Raw genomic sequence first — 20,760 nt, forward strand, 5'->3', positions numbered from 1 at the left:
CCGCACATTCTGATACTCAAAGGAGAAATCTCAGTTTTTATAAGAAGTAAGAAGTAGCAAACGTGTCTTTCCGGAACGAATTTGAACTCTTCGACCATTTCCTGGCCAAGTATGTCTTCAAAAGCAACGAGTTGTCCGATATTCCAGGCAGCGGCACTGTCACTAGTTTGTTTGTTTGTTCGTTTTTTTTTTTTTAGATCGCTGGGTTCATTACAATTGAACTAAAGTTTAATGAGCACATTCAAAGGTTGATGGCTGTCGACGAAGTCATTTCTTAAATGAAACACCGCGGGCGTTTTTGAATACATGCGCGGGTCTGAACCTAAGCCTCTTTCATCAAAGCACCGATCTTCTCTGCATTTTAGCTATGTATCGTCTCTGTGCATCATATTAAGGTAGCACGATCGGATTTTTGAGTGACGATACCGTTCAACTTTGAGCGACTAGAGCACCGCCATTATCAATCGAACGGAAAATCAAACGTTACTAGTGTGCTAGAGAAAGTTGCAAATTTTAAATTACGTAAGTCTTAGGAAGGTCTGAGTTACCATAGCAACGAATTGACGCCATACCCCATTATACATAAGACCGAATAACTTGCCATCAGGGATAATACGAAATCAGGGATAATAGGAAATACGACGTCAGGATCTCGAACTTGACATAGTCGTCTTAACAATGGCAAATTTTTAAAAAAATATCTGTAAGAGCGTTTCGAGAAAATTGCAGGTGAAGTTTCAAGGTGTCAAAATATAACAAAAACGAAGCCGTTATTGGAAACTACGTCCACAAGAATTGACTAAATGATATTCTGGTGTTAAATGAATCTTATAACATCAAGTTACCTCGGGTGAAAATGTCAGAAAAATCGCTCCGTTTGACGTTCAGAAACATTGGCTTGAATATCAACCTGTGTGGCGGTGTTATTTTGCTCTCTATCAAAGTTTGCCCCTAAAATTATTAAATTGGGCGGGAATTAAAAAAAAAAAAAACAAAAACAAAAAAAAAACACTCAATGAATTGTTTTAGATTTGGCCCTCAATGAGATTAATCTATTATTCAGCGTAATCCAGGAGTTTCAAATTAATTGAAACATCTCAAGGCTGCTAATTTTTAGTGTCAACTCAGGAAATAATTGCTCTGATTTCCACTCATGTTGTTTGTTGTCTTCAATATAATTTTCTTTCAGTCTCGAATCACGGTATCATGAATGTCTTCTGTATTTTGACTTGTCAGAGTTGGGTTCCTGATAGAGCTTTTTATGGGTGCAGACGTTTTAGAATCACGGACGTCAACTAGATTAGTGATTTTATTCCTAGCACATTTTCAACCCAGTTCCACCAATGAGTTGCGAAGCTCTCCTTTCAATATATTTTTTAATTTTTTTGTTTTCGTGAAAAGACGACATTAAACGCCAGAGAAGGGAAAACTCAACTTCCCGTTTATGATTGCGTTGTCTCAAAACCGTCCGCCCACAAAAAGTATTAGGCTTCAATACAATAGCTTATTGTAGCTGGTGCCAGCTGCTTATCCTCATTTAAGGCTGAGCGACTCACGTAGGGGCCAAACCACCCCCCAAATGTTTCGCGAGTTCTTGGGTATTTCACATTATTTCGCATTATTTAAAAGGTATTGACTCTTTCTACACCAAACTTGGCAGATGAGCAGGAGACCTATTGCGAATTATATTTACGTGAAAAATGTCAGTAAATGTCAAAGTTGTGGCGTCGCAGTGATGACGTCATGTTTTTTTGCCACTTTTGAAGTTTTTAATATGAATATTTTTTACAATGTGTTCGGAAGAGCACATCAAGGGGAGTTGAAACCTGAAAAAATTTTGTCCATATCACAAACATTAAATGAAATATGGAATTTTTAATCATGAGAAAAAACTCTGCAAAATATGGGGTCCCCCCTTGAGAAAAATCCCCAAATTGGAGCCATAATTTTGTTCCGGCAAATGCAGCTATGTTGCATATGTGATGTGCCAGATGACTAAAGCAAAAATAAAGAGGAAAATCGGAAGAAAAAATTATTCCTCTAGTGTTATTGCATAAAAATAAGTTTTGTTACGTCAAAACCTGTGACGTCACCCGTTTTTTACTGTTAATACTTTCTTAACAAAGCCGAAAATCAAATTTCTAAAACCATACGATTTTTGACAACATCAAGCTTTCTATTTTTCTAGATTATTAGCCTTCCTAGAAATAAAACAGAAAAAAAAAAAAAATAAACCAGAGAGACTGACTTTTTTTTTTTATTGGAAGATCCATGTGCTTTACAATACTAACGTTAGCTACAATGCCAACGTTATTTACATTACTAACATATGGCATATATTACGTTACAAGTACAAAATACTAACCTTAAAAGCTTACAATTTACAACACAGTACTAACATCGACTTATCACTTGATACAGTGCAAGTTTATGATCGTCGCTTACAAAATGCTATTTTACCTACTTAAAGTGCATCATATTTCTTGCTTACAAACATTATTTACTACGTATGACATTAACTACTTACAAGGCGTTACATGAAGTTACTGTTATATTACTTACAATACGTTATCAATCTTACTTACACGAATCACTTGCACCAGGTTGTAACATAATGACTGTAGCGCGGTTATCATTACATTCTCTAAAGCAACACGCACGCACGCACACAGTACAGATACACGACTAAAGCAAAGCGGCCCACGAGACTGACTTAAGAAGGACAGTATGGTTAAGCAAATTCCGGGGGGGACAGCAAAAAAATATCAATCTACCATATCTCGAAAAATAATCATCATAGCAAAAAACGGTTTCCGGCATTTTACTCCTCAAGTTAAGGCCTTTCCAATGACATAATCTTTACATCAGATTTTACAAAAAATTATAGCACGTTTTGGTGACGTCATCAATTATGACGTTATAATCTGACATTTTGTCACAACTTCCAAATTAAAATAAACTGGAGAACAAATAAATCTCGTCTGCCAAACTTGGTTCAGAAAGAGATAAACCAAGCAAATATAGCCTTCATGAAACATTAGGGGGGTGGTTTGGCCCCTACGTGACTGGAAGCAATTAAATACAAGACTATCACAGTCTCTAAGGGAACTGCTATCTTTTAAGAAGGTACTGGCAAGTAATTCTGCCATTAATCAAAGTTAAAACCAAAGTTTAAAACCAAAGTTTGAAACCGTTCTGCAATTTCACAAAACACACAAGCCATGTTTGATTTCCCTTGTTAATTACCTGCTGCATCATGCGCTCATTCACTGCTGCACATTTTGTGCGCGAATTTACTTACAAAGGGCATTCTGAATTCTTCTAAATCCATTTCTTTAGGTAGTTTACCATACTGCTTTGACTAGCTAGTGGCGGATGTAATATCCACCTATAAGCCACCTCCACTGCTGGGAATGATTGTTAACCAGAAGAGATCTAGGCAACTACCTTGATCTTCTCTGGCTGTTTATTAATTTTTTTTCCTTTTTCATCAATCGCGAAAACAAGATGTACTATTGGCGGTCCATAATCATATGCTGTCCTCTGCTAATAGATCTTTCCCTTAGTGAAAGGTGCTTTTATTAATTTTTTTTTGTGTGTGTCAATTATGGGACTGAACCTCGAGTAAACGCTGATCTTAATGAAGCCAGGTATTTTTAATCACCCTAGTATCAGCTTTTCCTATCGAAGATCACCATATATGTACACCTTAATCATAAATGGTTGCTTGCGCCCTGCAATCTTTTGTCGGGAAGGGTTTTCAAAGGAGTTGATAATGTCTCATTACAGAGAATGAAAATATATATATATATATTTTCTGAGAAGGAAGAGTTGCTTTGGTTTAACTGGATGTAAAATTCGGGGTCAATTAAATTTGACTGAGACACTTTTATGGGAAATCACAAATCACATCCACACAAACTTTCATTGACTAACTACCCTGGCTTTGAAATTATTTGCGTTTCTTTCTTTTTTTTTTTCTTTTTGCTTCGTTTTTATTTTCATGTCTTTTTAATTAGAATGGCTATTTTCGATGTCACCATAGTGACCCCTCAAATAAAAACAAATAGACACAATAAGTATTCAATAATTCACATAATGACTCAATTTGAGTTTAACCGTTTTTGCTAGAAATTTTTTTGCTTTACTTCCTTATAAAAATATATTTTAATTTGGCGATAGTTTTCATATGTTATGATGTAAAAGTTTGAATAAGCTTTACAAGAAACTTTTCTACTGTACGGAGGATTAAATTTCTTATTCGTTTTTGCACAAAAGTCTATTTTCTGTGTAATGAAAGGTTCTAAAATTTTGTCAACAATGGCCAATTGCAACGTTTATCATGTTTATTAAAATTAGATGAAATAAACAAATTCACCATGCCGTATTTGAATTTTAGCAGGTCATGCTTTTGCTATGGTGATCTATTGTGTCGCGGAAATGATGTTCACCGATGACTGGGTAGTTTTTTTGATACCAAATAGTGGTTATAATGACCCATCAAAATCTACCTGTAGAAAACTGTTTTGAGCCATGTTAAACATAATAATTTAAACTTACAAACCAGTCTCGTCGTTATAAACCCGATAACATTGCCTCTGGTTGATCTGATGTGACTGGTAGCCATGTCAAGCAACTTTTGATAAGAGATTATTTCGTGGTATGTGTTCACGTACTGATGTATTGCTGATTTTCGGCAGATTGTCTGGCAGTACGGTTTTTGTTCGTGCGAGCCTCGAAAGTCTCGAAATTGGAGCTCGAATAAAAATGGTTTAGTGCGACTACAGTATCTTGGCTGCTAGTGCGTTTCAGTTATGTTGAAGAGTTCCAAAGGAAAAGCATAATAATACAGCAATTATTACTCACCAATACGAAAGCAATTATTTGTTTAACCAATATGGCTGCCACCGCCTCGTTGAATCCCTCGTGGTGGGATGTGTGCATGTGTATTGTCAAATAACGCATTTATGGTGCCCTAGGTCTGAACATTTCGACTTCTCGATCCAAGTTGCAAATTTTACAAATAATGTTACTTTATTTACTTTAACTTAACTTTAAAAAAAACATGTCTTTCCTTTGTACATGTGTCTCTCAGCGTCCTCGAGGTTAATTTTGACTTTTACTAAGAGGAGAGGGGTAGCATGTGATTACTTCCGTTCGCGGCCTACAACTTCCGTCTACGGTCAACAACCTTCGTCCACGGTCTACAACACTTCCGTCCACATCTGATCCCTCACAAATCTCATTCATTGCGTTTCACGCATGAATGAACTAAAAAAAAAGTAGCCCTTTCACGCACCTACTTTCAGAACACTACATTTTTTTTCTAAACCTTTGGTGTGAAGTCAATGAACAATATTACGGAAGAACATCAAGCATTACCAGCAGATGCTAACAACACGTTCTAACAACATTCACTTCCCTTTCACGTTATATCCAAATGAAAGATTTCCCCACCATTTCATATGCATCAACTTGTAAAATCCCTACCCTTTTATATACCTTAAGCCTGAAAAAATATACCCTTTTCGGATGGAGAATTCCCGTACAGAGCGTTCTTGGGAGAAGTCCCCTCACTCCGGGCGTTACCCATGACGAATTCCCCTATGGTAAATACAGCGATGACATCTGACAAGGCCAGCGCGTTTTGCGGCACCATTGAATCCTGCGGAGGAGTAGTGTATGGGCCGGGGGGAGGAGGAGAGGAGGGACGATGAAGTGGATAGTTGTTGCTATAACAGCTGACAACTTTGCAAAAGGTCTTGTCAATTAGCTAATAACCCAAACTATGAAGAAGCTCCAATAACAGTCAGCTACAAATTTGACTTCCTTAGTTTGTTAGTCCTCTTGTAAAACTATTCCATTTTAGTATCACCCAACTAGTGGACTAATGCAAATCCTGCATTCTGATTGGCTACGCTACTAGAGCACTATTAGTAATAGTCCTCGAGTAGCGAAATTGGCGCAATTGAGCGCGACGCTTTCTTTCGTTTTATTCCCAAATAAATATTTCTTTAACTTGCATTTGCTAACTTTATTATTGCCTTTTCTGTCCGACTAGTTGGGTGATACTAAAACAATTAGACCCTTCGCCCTCAAGGGCCACGGGTCAATAGCCCATTTGGCTTCGCTTCATGGGCTATTTACCCGTAACCCTTGCGGGCTACGGGTCTAATTGTTAAATATACCTTTAACAGCTGATTGTCTTTGCTGGTTTTACTTCTTTGACCACCTATGACACAAACCTATGTTTAAATGTTTAAATGTTTAAGAGGCTGTCTCTGTAAGAACCGACCACTGATTTTACTTCGAAAATTCGATTTTTCTCATAAGCTGGGATTTCGAAGCCCTTACCTAGTCAATCACTAAAATTAGTTTTATTTCATTAAAAATTCCAATTGAAGTTTGCTAGGATTGATTGAAGTTCGGTCCGCTCGACACAAGTTTCATGCCCGCCGAAACTGGAAAAATAGCACATATTGCCGACGCTCTAAAAAGAATAATATTCGCACAAAAGTCCCAATTCTTTTTTTCAACTATAGATATATCCCAGCAGTTTGTTTAGCCATGTTGCAATTATAATTCAATGTTGTTCCTTCAACGATTAAAAGAAGATTTTCTACCCGTTAAATCGAGTTTTGAACCAAACGCGAAAATAGCTCTATAGTTGAAAAAAAGAATTGGGACTTTTGTGCGAATATTATCTTTTTAGAGCGTCGGCAATATGTGCCATTTTTCCAGTTTCGGCGGGCATGAAACTTGTGTCGAGCGGACCGAACTTCAATCAATCCTAGCAAACTTCAATTGCAATTTTTAATGAAATAAAACTAATTTTAGTGATTGACTAGGTAAGGGCTTCGAAATCCCAGCTTATGAGAAAAATCGAATTTTCGAAGTAAAATCAGTGGTCGGTTCTTACAGAGACAGCCTCTTAAATGTTGTTCATGTAGTGTGATCGTCCGGTGGAGGGTAGTTCTAAAAAGAACTGTTGCTGGTGACTGACTGAAAGACAACTTGAGCAGAAGTCATCCTCAGAGACAAGTGAATAGTGTTTGTCAGTCGATGGTGTTATAAGTCTGTCTTGTGCGCCGAAAGTTATTGGTCAGTTTAGCCATGATGGTGTTGGTTGCAAAACACATGTAAACTGTTGTCAGCAGTTCTTTTCAGAACTACCCTCGCCCGGACGATCACACTATGCGAGCTACTGATACTCCTGGGTTCAAACCAATTACTATTTTCAAATTATTTTGGTTAATAGTGGTCAATAAACTTAGCTTCACCTTGCTAGTTCTCAGGCATGTCAAATAAACTGAAAGAAACAAATATTTCAAATAAACACACAATAGGCTTGAAAACTGTAGGGAGGCAGACTAGTTGGCTATTTACAACCAAGTCCGGAGCCCTAACCACTCGACCACGCTGCCTCCCGATGAGGGGGGAATTCCCATTGGGAGGCAAATGGTCATTCCTATGTTATGCTCTCTCGTTTAAACATTTGTCAAACGATTTTCACATGTTGATCGTTTTCACTTTGGACATGGATAAAAACAAAACGAAAACCAAACAAGAAATCAAAAGACAAACAAAACACATAATGTTTTCCAACGGAATAAGCTGGTTTATCAATAACACACGGTATATGCCTTTGCTTAGAGAGGATTTCGACCGTGCAATAATTCTTCGATTTGCTCATCTTTGCTCGTTGCACCTGAGAGCAATTTCAGGTGTAAGTAATGACAAGTTTTATATCTCAGTTTGTCTACTTTCTTGGTATAATTTATTTGACGAAATTAAGAAAACACAATTACCGAGCACATCTCTGGAGAAAGGGTTATGTCGGGCTCATTGTTTTCATGGCAAACCAACTCGGTGTAACTACTTTAAATCGAATAGTTCAACTCTCATACAGGGATGCTGGTGATGTGTGACGGGATAAAATCTCACGAATCTTGCTTTAACGACAGGAATGAGTGAATGCTTCACAATACTGTTTTGATCTGTGTTTCCTGCGAACACCTGCAAACCGAAAATAACCCTTATAAGTGTTATCTGACAGAAATAATGGCCGCAAAATATGCTTGCTCTGCTGATAAACTCGTGCGCATCAAAGAGAAGTTGGTGTAATAAGAATAAATTATCAATTATAAAATAGTCGTGTGACCAGTTCGCGTGTCAGTTATGATTAACATGTCTCGATACAGTTTTTGTTTGGACCATACCACTCATTTTCAAACAGCTTTTTAACAGTCCACTCTTTATCGGATCAATATGAAAATTACACCAGTGACTGGAAATGCATTGAAGTTTGGTATTATGAAATTCTTAAGGTAATCGATATTTCCATAGAAACAATAAACAAAAACATTGAAAACCGGCTAATTAAACATGAATTTTGCGCCAACGAAATGTGATATGGAAAAATCTAATACCAATGTCTTAAACAATATTGTATGGCAAATAGAATATACAAGAATTAAAAAAGTTATATATTTCTGAACTCGAGTAGATCGTAAAAGCATTTCAAATTCTACTTTTTTCATCATTATAGTAAATCAACCGACAGTTGAATACTGTTTTAATGAAATTGCTTCAAACTATACCAAAAGGTGTCTTAAAGTTATGAGAGTATAGTATGGCAAGATCGATAGTGAGAGTACATTATCTTAGTCACCTTTTCAACATTGTTTTCCTTGTAGCTGTTCCATGTTACTCCATCTGTAGAAAGATGCACTTTGTAGCTGGTGGTCCAAACAGTGTATTCTTTTTCTCCTTGTGTTGCCACTGCACAAACAGTGTGCAATGCACCCATATCAACTTGAAGATAGTCTGTTCTGTTTCTCTTTGTCTTTGTACACCAAGCTCCATCTCCCCTGTTCTCATTCAGCCGGCCATAGTATGGATAATTATCACTATAGTAGTATGTGCTTGCCGTCATTCTGGCATCTGGTATTTTGTTCCTATCCTCCACACCAACAGGTCCACATTCTGAAAGACGACCAAAAAAAACAAACAAACAAACAAACAAACCAAAAAAAAAGCAATAAAAAGGACAATCGTGTTACTGCGTACGAATATTTTAATCAAATGCCGTCCGGGACATCAATTAAACAAGCTATTAATCACAAATGTACTATCCAGCATATCAATCTTATCATTGATACAACATTTTCTTCAAATCTTATAGTAATTCGAATTTCGAATTTAGAGCTTATATTCAGACCAAGGTTATGATAGCAGAGCTCCGTCGCTTATAATTATTTGCGAGTTATCTTATACGTTTGAACAGCGATTGGTCAGCGGCGGAGATATGGTCGGAGTCCGCTCGTCTTGGTCTCCTCTCCGGTGAACAGGCGCATAATATACAGAGGATATTACACGTTGGCTCAAAGATATGAATGTTATCTTCGAGTAGCAAAAAACAATATCACGCGAACTAGTGGAGTATTGTTTTTGTAAGGGGAATATGAAATTCATATCTTTGAGTTCAATGTTAATTTTATGATGTAGACAAAAACTATTCAACGGTGAATCGAAAGCACAGCGGCGTATGTGAACTGCAGCTCGGCGGCTCAGTGGCTGGAATATCTTTGGTTTACTTTTAAGCCTCATGAAGTCCCTTTCTTAATTGTTGCATTTTTGGCATTTTGGTGCTCCTTAGTGAACCATTTTATGTCGGATTCAGTCAATTTAACAACCATGTTGTTCCCCATCTTCAAACCTGCGCTTGGCAAAGGTTTCAAACCGGCAGAGGAGATACAAGGTGTGTTTGTTTATCTTATGGAATGGCCGTGCTTCAAGAACATTTTGAGCGTAACCGAGAGCGAGCTGTGGGGTTTAAAGTGCCTATGAACTGAAAAATAATTGCTGCTTATTTGAAAGGATTTGAAAGGCTTTCTCAAATACAGAAGAATTACGTTTTCCTTTGTGGAATATCTTTTTTTCGTTTTAGAGATATCGTCGTTTTTGTATTATCCAAATTAGGAAGCTGATGACGTCATCAGTTGTGCAACTAAAACGGTAAAATACTGAATAAAGAATATCTCTAAAAATATTGAAGCGGTGTTCTTCAAACTTAGCACCAGGAATGTACATTACAAAAAGAAACAAAATCCAAGCTTGATTAGACGAACGCGCTCATTTCTACCAAGTTGGTAATACAGGCATCGCAATTATCATCAGCGGGAGCTCACCTCAAGAGCTCAATGAATACTGGTGAGATTTTGAAGCCTCTAGGTAAATACGGAAAATGAGTCGTATAAATCTATATGCGACAAAAAAACGCAGAAAACAAACGCATTGTACATCTTAGAAGCATAATTTCTCTTTATAAATACCATACGAAAAAAGCAGACGAACGTATCTCGACTCTGAATACGTTCTTCTAATTTTTATAATCAACGGACCAAACAGTCTGTACGTCCCATATTTCCTCAGACGCAATAAATGTTAGACACACTATACGTTTGAAACTCATAAGTGCCCTTCCCAGGTAAACAGAGGAGGGCTCATACAAGCAATGTCCATAATCTTATTCCGGCTGATCGAGAAGTATGATTTCAATGAGATAGTTCCGAGTATATTATAGAACAGATATGGCAGAAGTTTTACATGCAGTACGTTATTACAGCTTTTTCAACCGGTTTACTCGAAAATACAGCTTACATGGACACGAGCGACCACTTCCCAGCAAATCCTCCCTTACAAGTACAGTTATGTCCGCCAACAGTGTTGGTGCAGTTTGCATTCACGTCACAATTATAATGGTTGCCGGTGATACATTCTTCGATGTCTAGATTACAAACAGTTAAAACAATTCTCTCATACTCAGAGAGAAAACCAGAAATTTAAATATATTTTACACAAAGAAGCAATCAATAGCATCGAAAGGCGAGCTATACGCAAAGCAAAACCACAACTGACATAAAGAAAGCTGATTATCAATAACCTTCTAAGTTCATATCGCAATGAACCAAAGCTGCTGCCCCATTCCCAGTTGGATCAAGCCAGTACTTGCTGCTAATGGTGTCTTTGCCTTCGCTCGCCTTTATTTCTTGACATGAGTGCGCTGGGAGCTCCGGAATGGAACCCAGAGGAGCTTTGATCAAGAAAAAAAAAAGATATTACGAAATATACTAAGTCCACAATAGTTTTTATCATGATAATAAACTTTGTTTCTGTCGAACAAGGGTCTACGGGCTGATGAGATGGCACCGGAATTGTGATTTTCTTAATACATACACATATGTTTTCCTGTTAAGAGTCGATGACCAATGCCAGAACCTCGAGAAAAAGCTGTTACCTAGCCGGGGATGGGGGAGGGGGAGGGGGAGGGGGGAGGGGGGAGGGATATATCTGGCATTACTAGAACGCTAAACGTTTAATTCTGAACCAAGAACGGCAACCACAACTCTCCACTTGTAAGTTTGAAAGCTCGCATTTTCGCAACCAAAAAGTCGATTTGTAGTAGGCTTCAAAGAAAGCATTGGACTTCTGATTGGCGTCCAAGGCTTCCTAAAAATGTCGTACATACCCCGATTGCTCAAGCGTCGTAGGTAAACACGTGCCAGGTCTGAGCGGAAATGTTCAGGTCTTGCCTCTTTGGTGCGGTTACTCAGTTCGCACGAATTTTCCCCTACGACGTAGTTATAGCTTTGACAGGTGAGTTCCATTTCACAACTGATATCACACTCGTGAAAGGCTCTTACGGAGAAAGTTTTAAAGACGAATCCCTGTAGAGCCATCCCATTTATGCTTCGTACTTCTCTGCATTGCTCACCGGCAGATACGCAGTCTATGAAGAAGCCGGCGAAGAAGAAGAAACATGGAACAGTCCACAGCATTTTCCTGGTCTATTTTGCAATTTGTAACTGTAGGAGAGACTAATCTAAATATAAAATCTAAATATAAAATACTTAATGTAAATAAGACACTCATAAAGCTCAAGCTTCGTTCAGTTTGCAAACCTTTAGTAGCAAAGCGAATTGATAGGGCTCGTAGATTTAAGCGATTTCACAAAACTCTGCCAAAATGTTCCTCGATCACTGTTGCACTTAACTGGCATTTTAAATACTTCCTCACTTAGGCCCTTTCATGGTACAAAGATCGGAAATGCTTGACACACTTTTAAAGTCCATCATGCAGGTAATTGACATGGTGCAATTTGTTTGGTCGCACACGCGAATACATAGGCAGGCATTTTAGTGCAGCAAACATCGTCAGTTTTGCGTTTGAAGGCCTGCGTACACTGACACATAGATCAATTTAAATCTTTAAAATAATTATTTCCTTGATTCTACATTATGTAAACTTTGCGATTTTGTCCCACTTTTTTGATCATTGCTATGTTAAAAGCGACGCTAGTGCGAAAAATTCTCTGAAAAATCGATGCTACATTTTATTAGCTTTATCGTTTTCTTTTTATTATTATTTTTATTGTTATTATTATTGTTATAACTATTATTTTCAGTTAAAAGCAACGCGAGTGGAAGAGATTCTGTGAAAGTCACCGCTGAAGGTCTCCAGTAGCCTTGGCAATCAGTTTTGATCGATCAATCATACACTTCTTTTAAGTACACATGTTGCAAGAAATTGAAAAGAATATGTTTTTTTTTTTTTTTTAGTTTTCTCATTCCTGAGCTTAGCTTTTGGCGTAAGGGTTTCTAATCATATCGGAAAATATTTAAGTCTTTGAACTAGCTTAATGGAGTGTGATCACAAAATGGGAAGTTGAAGATCTCGTCTAATTTATTCCCCTGTCATGTAGGTTGTCAGTATTCATTTTTTACACGTACACATGTATGGTCGAGTGTCACTGAAATCAAATTCTTCATGAGATTATTTCGCTTGTTTTATATCAGTTTTACGGTTGGTAAACTAGTCAAACAATCGAGTGGAATTCTTCACCTTTCGGATTAGCGTTTATGTTTTTTTTTTTTTTTTTCGTACTGTTTTAAAAGTTGGCGTTCACTGGAAAAGTTGAAAATTTACATGGACATGTCAATTGTAATTTACAGTATGTAAATCTTGATTTACATTCTTTGTAAATTACAATTTACATGTTAGGGTTTTGTAAAATAAAATTACAGGAAATTTACAGCTTTTAGTACAGCATGTAAATGTTCTGTAAATAGTGATTTACATTGTCTTTGTCGACAATGATCATTTGAAGAACATGTAAAAACTTGTAAAATATTTTACGCACTTTTACAGTTTCTGGCTTTGTAAAAAACATGTAAATTGCTTTGTTAAACCATGTGAGGAACGTGTAAATAATTCAAGCGAATGCTGTAAAAAGTCTGGAAATGTTATGTTTGTAACCCTGTAAAAACCATGTAAATGAAAAAAGGGGACCTGTAAGAAACATGTAAAAACCATGTAAATGAAAAAAGGGGGGCTGTAAGAAACATGTAAAAACCATGTAAATGAAAAAAGGGGGGCTGTAAGAAACATGTAAAAAGCATGTAAATGAAAAAAGGGGGCCTGTAAGAAACATGTAAAAAGCATGTAAATGAAAAAAGGGGGCCTGTAAGAAACACGTAAAAACCATGTAAATGGAAAACCTAGAAGTTGCACGGGTGCGACACCGCACTAACGAAGCTGTCTTCTTGTGAACTTTCCGCGCATCCACAACGACAAAATAAAACTAGAATTGTTACTGCACATGCAGGCGTCCCAAGCTTACGTCTCTAGAAAAGAGAAAAATTCATTCTCGGACACGTACGTATTTATTCATGAAGGACCATGAAAGCGTCACGTGTTGTGTGAGTTCAAGACGGAAAGAGCCCTGGTGATCGAGTTTGAACTGACGCGGAGTTAGGTTAGGCAGGGAATCATAAGGAACACCCAGCGACCGTTTCCTCTCGAATGCTTTTCAACGCTGTTTTAGGCTATCTGGTGTACTTTCAAAGATCTGTAGGTTAATTTTAGGTTGCGCAAAAAAAATTTATCTGTTCGGTTATTCTAGAGGAGCTTGAGTATTCTCGAACTTATTAGGGCTTTTTTGTCCATTTCCCGAAAACGTTAGGTCTTATCGCCTTTCCGAAAATGATAGCTGACTTTTTTTCGGTACCCAAAATGACATTTTTAACAATCCGAAAACAACAAACATTAAACTTCTCATATCGCGAAAGTTCGAGGTCACAGTTGTGCCCCTGAACCGCTGAGAATGAACGAAATATCATCGATTTAGAGCGTTAAATATTCCGAAACATGCACATTCTACAAGTAAGATTAATACAACTAAGTCTGCCCTTGCATGTTCACTGTTTCTTTGTTTTTTGTTCTGTTTTGTTTTGTTTTGTTTTGTTTTGGTGATTTCTACCGTTTTGTACTTTCACTGCCATCACTGTTATCCCAGTCCCTTTATAAGAGCATACCAGCCTTGTGATTGCCCGATCTCCAACAAGCAGGAATCAGCGGTCTTCATGTTAGGTACCAGGTTCTCTCGGTTCTCCCGCCATGTTTGGCAGTTCGTTGGAACTTGCATCGAACTCGAGCTCTGTTTTAGCGGGCCAAAATCCACTCTACCTTCGCTTCGTCACCGTGAACGGTTTCAAGGCAAAGTTTACCGTTACCCAGAAGTTGAAGATAGCGATTACAGGCAACAAAAACAACAGGTAAGCAAGTTTTGCATAAATTGAACGAGCAGAGTAAAGTAACGTCAAGATACGTATACATTTCGTTTTGCCTTTGGTTGTGAATGTGTCATTATCAAGGAGAAGTTACATTGCTTGTGGAATCGACTTTGGTGATGTTTACCTGCCGTACATAAAGAGCTTTATTATCTGTTATTATCTGTTCTCGATAACTGAGCATGAGCATGCGACATTTGTTATTGGCTTATATGCACCTCATGATTCTTTCTGATGCATGCTCTTGTAAGGTTATGTTGCCCTCTGATGTGAATGCTAGTAAGCTAAAATGTAATGTGCCATCTTCAGCAGAGAAATTTCTCTTATGCTAGAGTAAGTATTCTGAAGTTACTCAAGTGTCTACAGTTGTACCTACATGCAAGTTACAATATGCTGTTATACACAACTGTACATGGACATTGCATCCACTGGTGCTGATACTGTAGTAAGTTAAATGTTGTGGTATTTTCTTTCACAAAAAAAATACTATGATACTTTATGAAGAGGTATACATGTACCTCAAACTGTCGTGAAAACTACACAGGACTTGAAAAAAAGGAAGAGTAACTTGCCCAGGCAGGAAAATCTACTTGTCTTGGATGACACAGTATAGTCAATCGATTATTTCATAACAATCAATAGAAATTAGTCAATGATATCAGAAATCAATAAAAGGATTTGTCATGAGTCATCGATTGTGATCAAATTTTCAATAAGCATTATCAATTTTGCTGATGCTAGCTTATCTTTTAAGCAACATTTAATAAGAAAGAAATGAACAAAAGATTTAAAGTGAAATATGAAATCATGAATACAACTGCATAAAAACATAACATTGTATCTCGTAAACAGAATATTTTGCTGGCATACATGTATCAGGGACTATGTTTTGGGGGTTTTTGGTACTGCCTTTGAAATCTACATAAAAAAAGTTGCAATCAAACACTGTGTTGAGGGACAATTTTTCTACAGTTTAGGTGAACTAACAAAGAGAGACCAACTTTCAATTGATTCTCTAATGACTGATAAATTTGGTAAAATCAAACTGATAACTTGAAACTTTTCTAGCATGTGAGTACGAATTTCTTTCAATTGATTGATAGCACTGATAACACTTACATTAATTTCAATTTATTGATTCATATCAATTTATGGATCAATTTCAATCGATTACCTTACCCTGGGATGACCAGAGAGCACTTTAGAGCCCTGTCACAGCTGTACATTTTACTTGTACGAAATTGGGCTCATACCAAATACATGTAGGTTTCATGTGTCATGCATCTGTTCATGCATCTGTAGCAGGGCAGGAAAAAAAAATGTAAGTCACTTGCCCAGTGGGCCAGTCAATTTCAGTTTTCACTTGCCCCACTTAAATATTAGTTGCCAGTGTGGTGGCCAGTAAGGAAATCAGAGGACAAATGCGAATGAAGTACACTCGGATTCCAAACTAATTCTTGCTTTCAACCTAATAATTAACTAATCTTTAGGTGTTAAGTTTTGAAATGGAATGACTGGAAATTGGGCCACTGAACTTCTATTTTCGCTTGCCCAAGAGCAAAATTTACTTGGCTGAGGAAATCAGACCTGGGTTTTTTCCTGCCTTGAGTAGATCACAGATGACATCAAAATGTGGTAAAAACAAAAAATAGTCACATAAGCCATTACTAGAGTGTGTCACAGAATCTGTGAATTTTTCAGGTGTGTGTCACTGATGTTTTTACCACATTTTGATGTCTTCTGTGATCTATTACTGAACAGATGCACAACAACATAGAATCTGTCTGCTTCGTAATACATAACAAAGAAACAAAAACAAACTTTTATGACATCATCTGTACCTTTGTCCACCAATAGAGCATAAGTGCACGTAAGAAACAATCAAATTGTGCCTGCAAATAACTTGACTTATTATTTAAACATTGTTTGATAGGAGTTTGATTTATTGTCCATGATTATTACAATGTAGGAGATAGTGAACATTGAATAGTTACTGCCATGGATTTTGAGTTTAGTTCTTCTACATCCTCTGACATTCAGTGCCTTCTAAATAGAGATGCAAATTTTTTGTCACACAGTAGCTACAGATGTAGATGTATGATCTGTTTGATTGATGAATATTCAGGGCTCAAAATAATGGCCGGTCAACGGGCAATGTCTGGCCAGAATGGTGACTTGACCGGCCAAAAACTTCAATCGCCGGTCATGTTGACCAGTCATGTCATGTTGAGACGGTCACGTTGTTCATTCTTGAATAAACAATCAAATCCCCAACTGTAAATCTGAGAGTTTTTATCTCTTTTTTATCATGACCTCTAATGAAAACATACACCAATGCATACATGTATCTGTTCGAACGGCTAAAGACCATTCGCTTGCTGTTTGTCATGCGTTCAAGATCGATAGGAATGCCATTCGAGCGACTGGGGTTCAATCTGTTCAGAAAAATATTAAGCCAATCTTTAAACGGTCTAGCAGTGACTGGAACAAACAAACTATATTTGTGGGTTTAATTTAGCTCACATAACGTGTACTTGATTTTTTCGTAAATATCTTGACCAGTCAGAAATGAGACGTGACCGAGCTAAAATTACTTTGGCTGGTTAACATGACCGGCTACAGTCTGATTTCAAATGTCACAGTATAAATTGGAATGATAAGAAACAAAATAATAACTCCAGTGTAAAATTCGCTGATTGATATCATACACAGAATTTGCTGATTCATACTCAGACATAACTTATCTTATTTAACAAAATGTTTTATGTTATTTGTAGGATGAAGTAAAATTGAGAGTGGTCAATACATGCATACTCCTTGGCATTGATGCTTGATCAGGAAAAAATCAGCCACTGAGAAGTCTACAGTAACTATGACTCTATAAGGGGTCCGAGGTCCATTTCTTGAAGGCCCTGGAAACTTTTTGGGCCCATAAAGCCATCTTTAATTGAGCTGTGTCTAAAAACTAAGAGCTGTATATGCCTGAAACTTCTTGTGTGAAGGAAACCTCTGTTCATATTGAGAATAAGCGAATAAAACAGCTCTGTAAGCATAAGATTTCAGATTTTGGTATGGCTTTCTGGGTGCGAAAACTTTTTGGGACCTTCAAGAAATGGGCCCCTGGTGCATTACAGTCTAACATGGTGACCTTCAACACTTTCTGGCATAAATTCAACCACGTTAAACATTATTTTCAATGCTTTGAAGTATCACCTACACTGTACCTGTGTTAGTGAATTAGCATTAAATTTGAATATCTTAGATTGCTAGGTTGATACTTATTGTTCAATACAGCAGCTATAAGATTTCATCATAAAAAGCAATGGCTATGTTTACATACATGTAGTACCAGAACAATAATTTGTTAACTTATGATGTGTTATGGGAACTATGGTACTAGATAGGCCTTTCAATTTCAACAGGTCCCTATGAATTTTTTTTTTTACAGTACAGTTTTTTTTTATCACAAAAAGAAAAAGTAAAATTTTGAATATTGTTTACAGTGAATGTTTTGTCAGGGGTCCAAAATGTTTGTCCTGTTTGGATTCTGTACAGTTTTGGAAAAAGAAGGAAACTGTGACTTTGTAAACATAGCCTAAAAGATGTCAGAAGCCTTGTTTTATGTTATGCAATGTAGTATTCCTTTGGCATGAATGTTTTTATGATGAATTTAAAATGTCAATCTCTATCTTGTGGTAAATGTTTTTTCTCCCTATTTTCTGTTATTTCAAAAGAACAATTCACTCTATGAAAAAAGTTGATTAATATTTCACACTTACATTGCAGTAATTTTCATAATAAGGTAAAGGTAAAGTCTGCATATGAGCCACATGGCCCAACAGACTGGAGCTTATCCCGCTTTCTGTAGCAGGAAGTGACTAGGACTATTTGTACTTCCCCTGGATGAGATGCCAGTCCATTGCAGGGTTACCCCACCATTAAATTCGCTGGTACCCACTTATACACCTGGGTGGAGAGGCACTGAGAGTAATGTGTGTTGCCCAGCAACACAACAGAATGTACCTGCCTAGGGCTTGAACCCAGACCGCTCGATCAGGAGTTGAGCTCACTACATGTAACTATGAGGCCATCGTGCCTCCCACATTTTTCATAATAATTATTAAGGCTAATTTAATCCTACATTAATTACTTAGTAAGAAAAAAACAGTTTATTCATTCATTTTATGACAAAGGTATTATCATTATGTTACATTTGACTTTGTGAATTTAGTATATATTTAAGACAGGTATCCATTTGCAAACAATTTTAATTTAGTAATACGCCTAAATTGCAAAATTTTCACTCATTGTAGCTGACAACAGTATAGTTCTTAATCATTTTACTATTTATGAATTAAATAGAGTTGAATATGACATGGTTTTGCACAATCTTGAAAAGGTCTTGAATTTTAGTAGTCTTCTTGAACAGTGCTTGAATTCGGTTAAAGGAGCTCAGTCATGGTATTTTAAAATATTTTGGCCATGCACAAAATTACATTTAAGTCGTCTTGTTATGGATAGAAAGAAAAGAAAACATGTTTTATTTGTTGCAATGTGTACATTGTAAACCTTATTCATGGCATATAAAAACTATTTAAATTTTACTGAGTTTGTTCTGATTGCAATAAATTTCTGATTCTGTATAAATTTGCATGTTTTCTACTATTATAATTAAGGTCAACATATTTGATTACAATAAAACAGTACATTCCATGTATTTTTCTTCAAGTTATTATTTACAAGTTATTTATCATACAGGGTTTCTGCCTCCCTTTTTCGATTTACATGTTATTTACAGGCTCCCTTTTTACATTTCCAGGTTATTTCCAGGCTCCCTTTTTTGATTTACATGTTATTTACAGGCTCCCTTTTTCAATTTACAGGTTATTTGCAGGCTCCCTTTTTCAATTTACAGGTTATTTACAGGCTCCCTTTTTCAATTTCCAGGTTATTTACAGGCTCCCTTTTTCGATTTACATGTTATTTGCAGGTTCTCTTTTTCAATTTACAGGTTATTTACAGGCTCCCCTTTTCAATTTCCATGTTATTTGCAGGTTCCCTTTTTCGATTTCCATGTTATTTACAGGCTCTCTTTTTCCATTTACATGCTATTTACAGGCTCCCTTTTTCGATTTGCAAGTTATTTACAGGCTCCCTTTTTCGATTTCCATGTTATTTACAGGCTCCCTTTTTCGATTTCCATGTTATTTACAGGCTCTCTTTTTCCATTTACATGTTATTTACAGGCTCCCTGTTTCGATTTACATGTTATTTACAGGCTCCCTTTTTCCATTTACATGTTATTTACAGGCTCCCTTTTTCCATTTACATGTTATTTACAGGCTCCCTTTTACGAGTTACATGTTATTTACAGGCTCCCTGTTTCGATTTACATGTTCTTTATGGGCTCCTTTTTTGATTTCCATGTTATTTACAGACTCCCTTTTTCGATTTACACGTTATTTACAGGCTCCCTTTTTCGATTTACATGTTATTTACAGGCTCCTGTTTTCATTTTCCATGTTATTTACAGCCTCCCTTTTTTTATTTACATGTTGTTTACAGCCTCCCCTTTTTATTTACATGTTATTTACAGTATTATGGCAGCCTCCCTGTATTAAATTTACATGTTATTTACGGGTTTCCAGGTTGAATCACAAGAAATTTACAGGCTATTTACAGTATTTGCAGGCACAGTTTACATGTTATTTACATGATCTTAGCCCTTTGCTTTGAAACATTTACAGTGTTTTCTTCATCATTTACATGTTTCACTTGAAATATTTACATGTTTTTTACATGAAACCTCCAAAACATGTAAAAGGGGAAAAATCATGTAAATTAATCTTTACAGTCTCTTTTTGATTATTTACATGTTAATTACATGTTATTTACATACTCTGTAAATTTTCAACTTTTCCAGTGGTTGGCCAACTAATGTTCTTAATGTTAGTCCTGTTTACACGGAGAAGATTTTAGCATTTAGGATGATCTTGGAAGAAGTTTCGTCCTCAGTAGCGCCATAACTTTTCTGTATTCCGTTTACATTAGACCCTACCTGGCACCAGGATCCCACAAGCGCTAGGATCTTCCTAGCAGAGAGATAAGAAGATCCTTGTGCTAGGACGAT

The 20,760-nt window shown here is 36.7% G+C and overlaps 2 protein-coding genes and 1 long non-coding RNA gene across 4 annotated transcripts; 1 reads left to right on the top strand and 2 right to left on the bottom strand.

Moving 5' to 3' along the window:
• Window positions 1-7,841: 7,841 nt before the first annotated feature.
• LOC145482895 (lactadherin-like) lies at window positions 7,842-9,394 on the bottom strand. The gene is made up of 2 exons (XM_081461539.1): window positions 8,672-9,394; window positions 7,842-8,016 (listed from the first exon to the last, which is right to left on the bottom strand). The coding sequence occupies exons 1-2, from the start codon at window positions 8,933-8,935 to the stop codon at window positions 7,876-7,878; spliced, it is 405 nt and encodes a 134-aa protein (XP_081317665.1). The 5' UTR covers window positions 8,936-9,394; the 3' UTR covers window positions 7,842-7,875.
• Window positions 9,395-10,658: 1,264 nt separating this feature from the next.
• LOC145480467 (uncharacterized) lies at window positions 10,659-11,934 on the bottom strand. The gene is made up of 3 exons (XM_081458720.1): window positions 11,531-11,934; window positions 10,946-11,095; window positions 10,659-10,789 (listed from the first exon to the last, which is right to left on the bottom strand). Exons 1-3 carry the CDS (start codon window positions 11,838-11,840, stop codon window positions 10,659-10,661), a joined length of 591 nt encoding a protein of 196 aa, XP_081314846.1. The 5' UTR covers window positions 11,841-11,934.
• Window positions 11,935-12,922: 988 nt separating this feature from the next.
• On the top strand, window positions 12,923-20,549 carry LOC145481737 (uncharacterized). 2 transcript variants are annotated; one of them, XR_014048675.1, is made up of 2 exons: window positions 12,923-14,963; window positions 17,408-20,549. It is a non-coding gene; the product is annotated as an uncharacterized LOC145481737 (long non-coding RNA). The 2 variants fall into 2 exon arrangements; XR_014048674.1 differs by having other exon boundaries at window positions 13,223-14,615.
• Window positions 20,550-20,760: the final 211 nt, after the last annotated feature.

Source organism: Orbicella franksi, chromosome 3 (genome assembly GCF_964199315.1).
Source record: "Orbicella franksi chromosome 3, jaOrbFran1.1, whole genome shotgun sequence".
In the NCBI taxonomy this organism is placed as follows: Eukaryota; Metazoa; Cnidaria; class Anthozoa; order Scleractinia; family Merulinidae; genus Orbicella; species Orbicella franksi.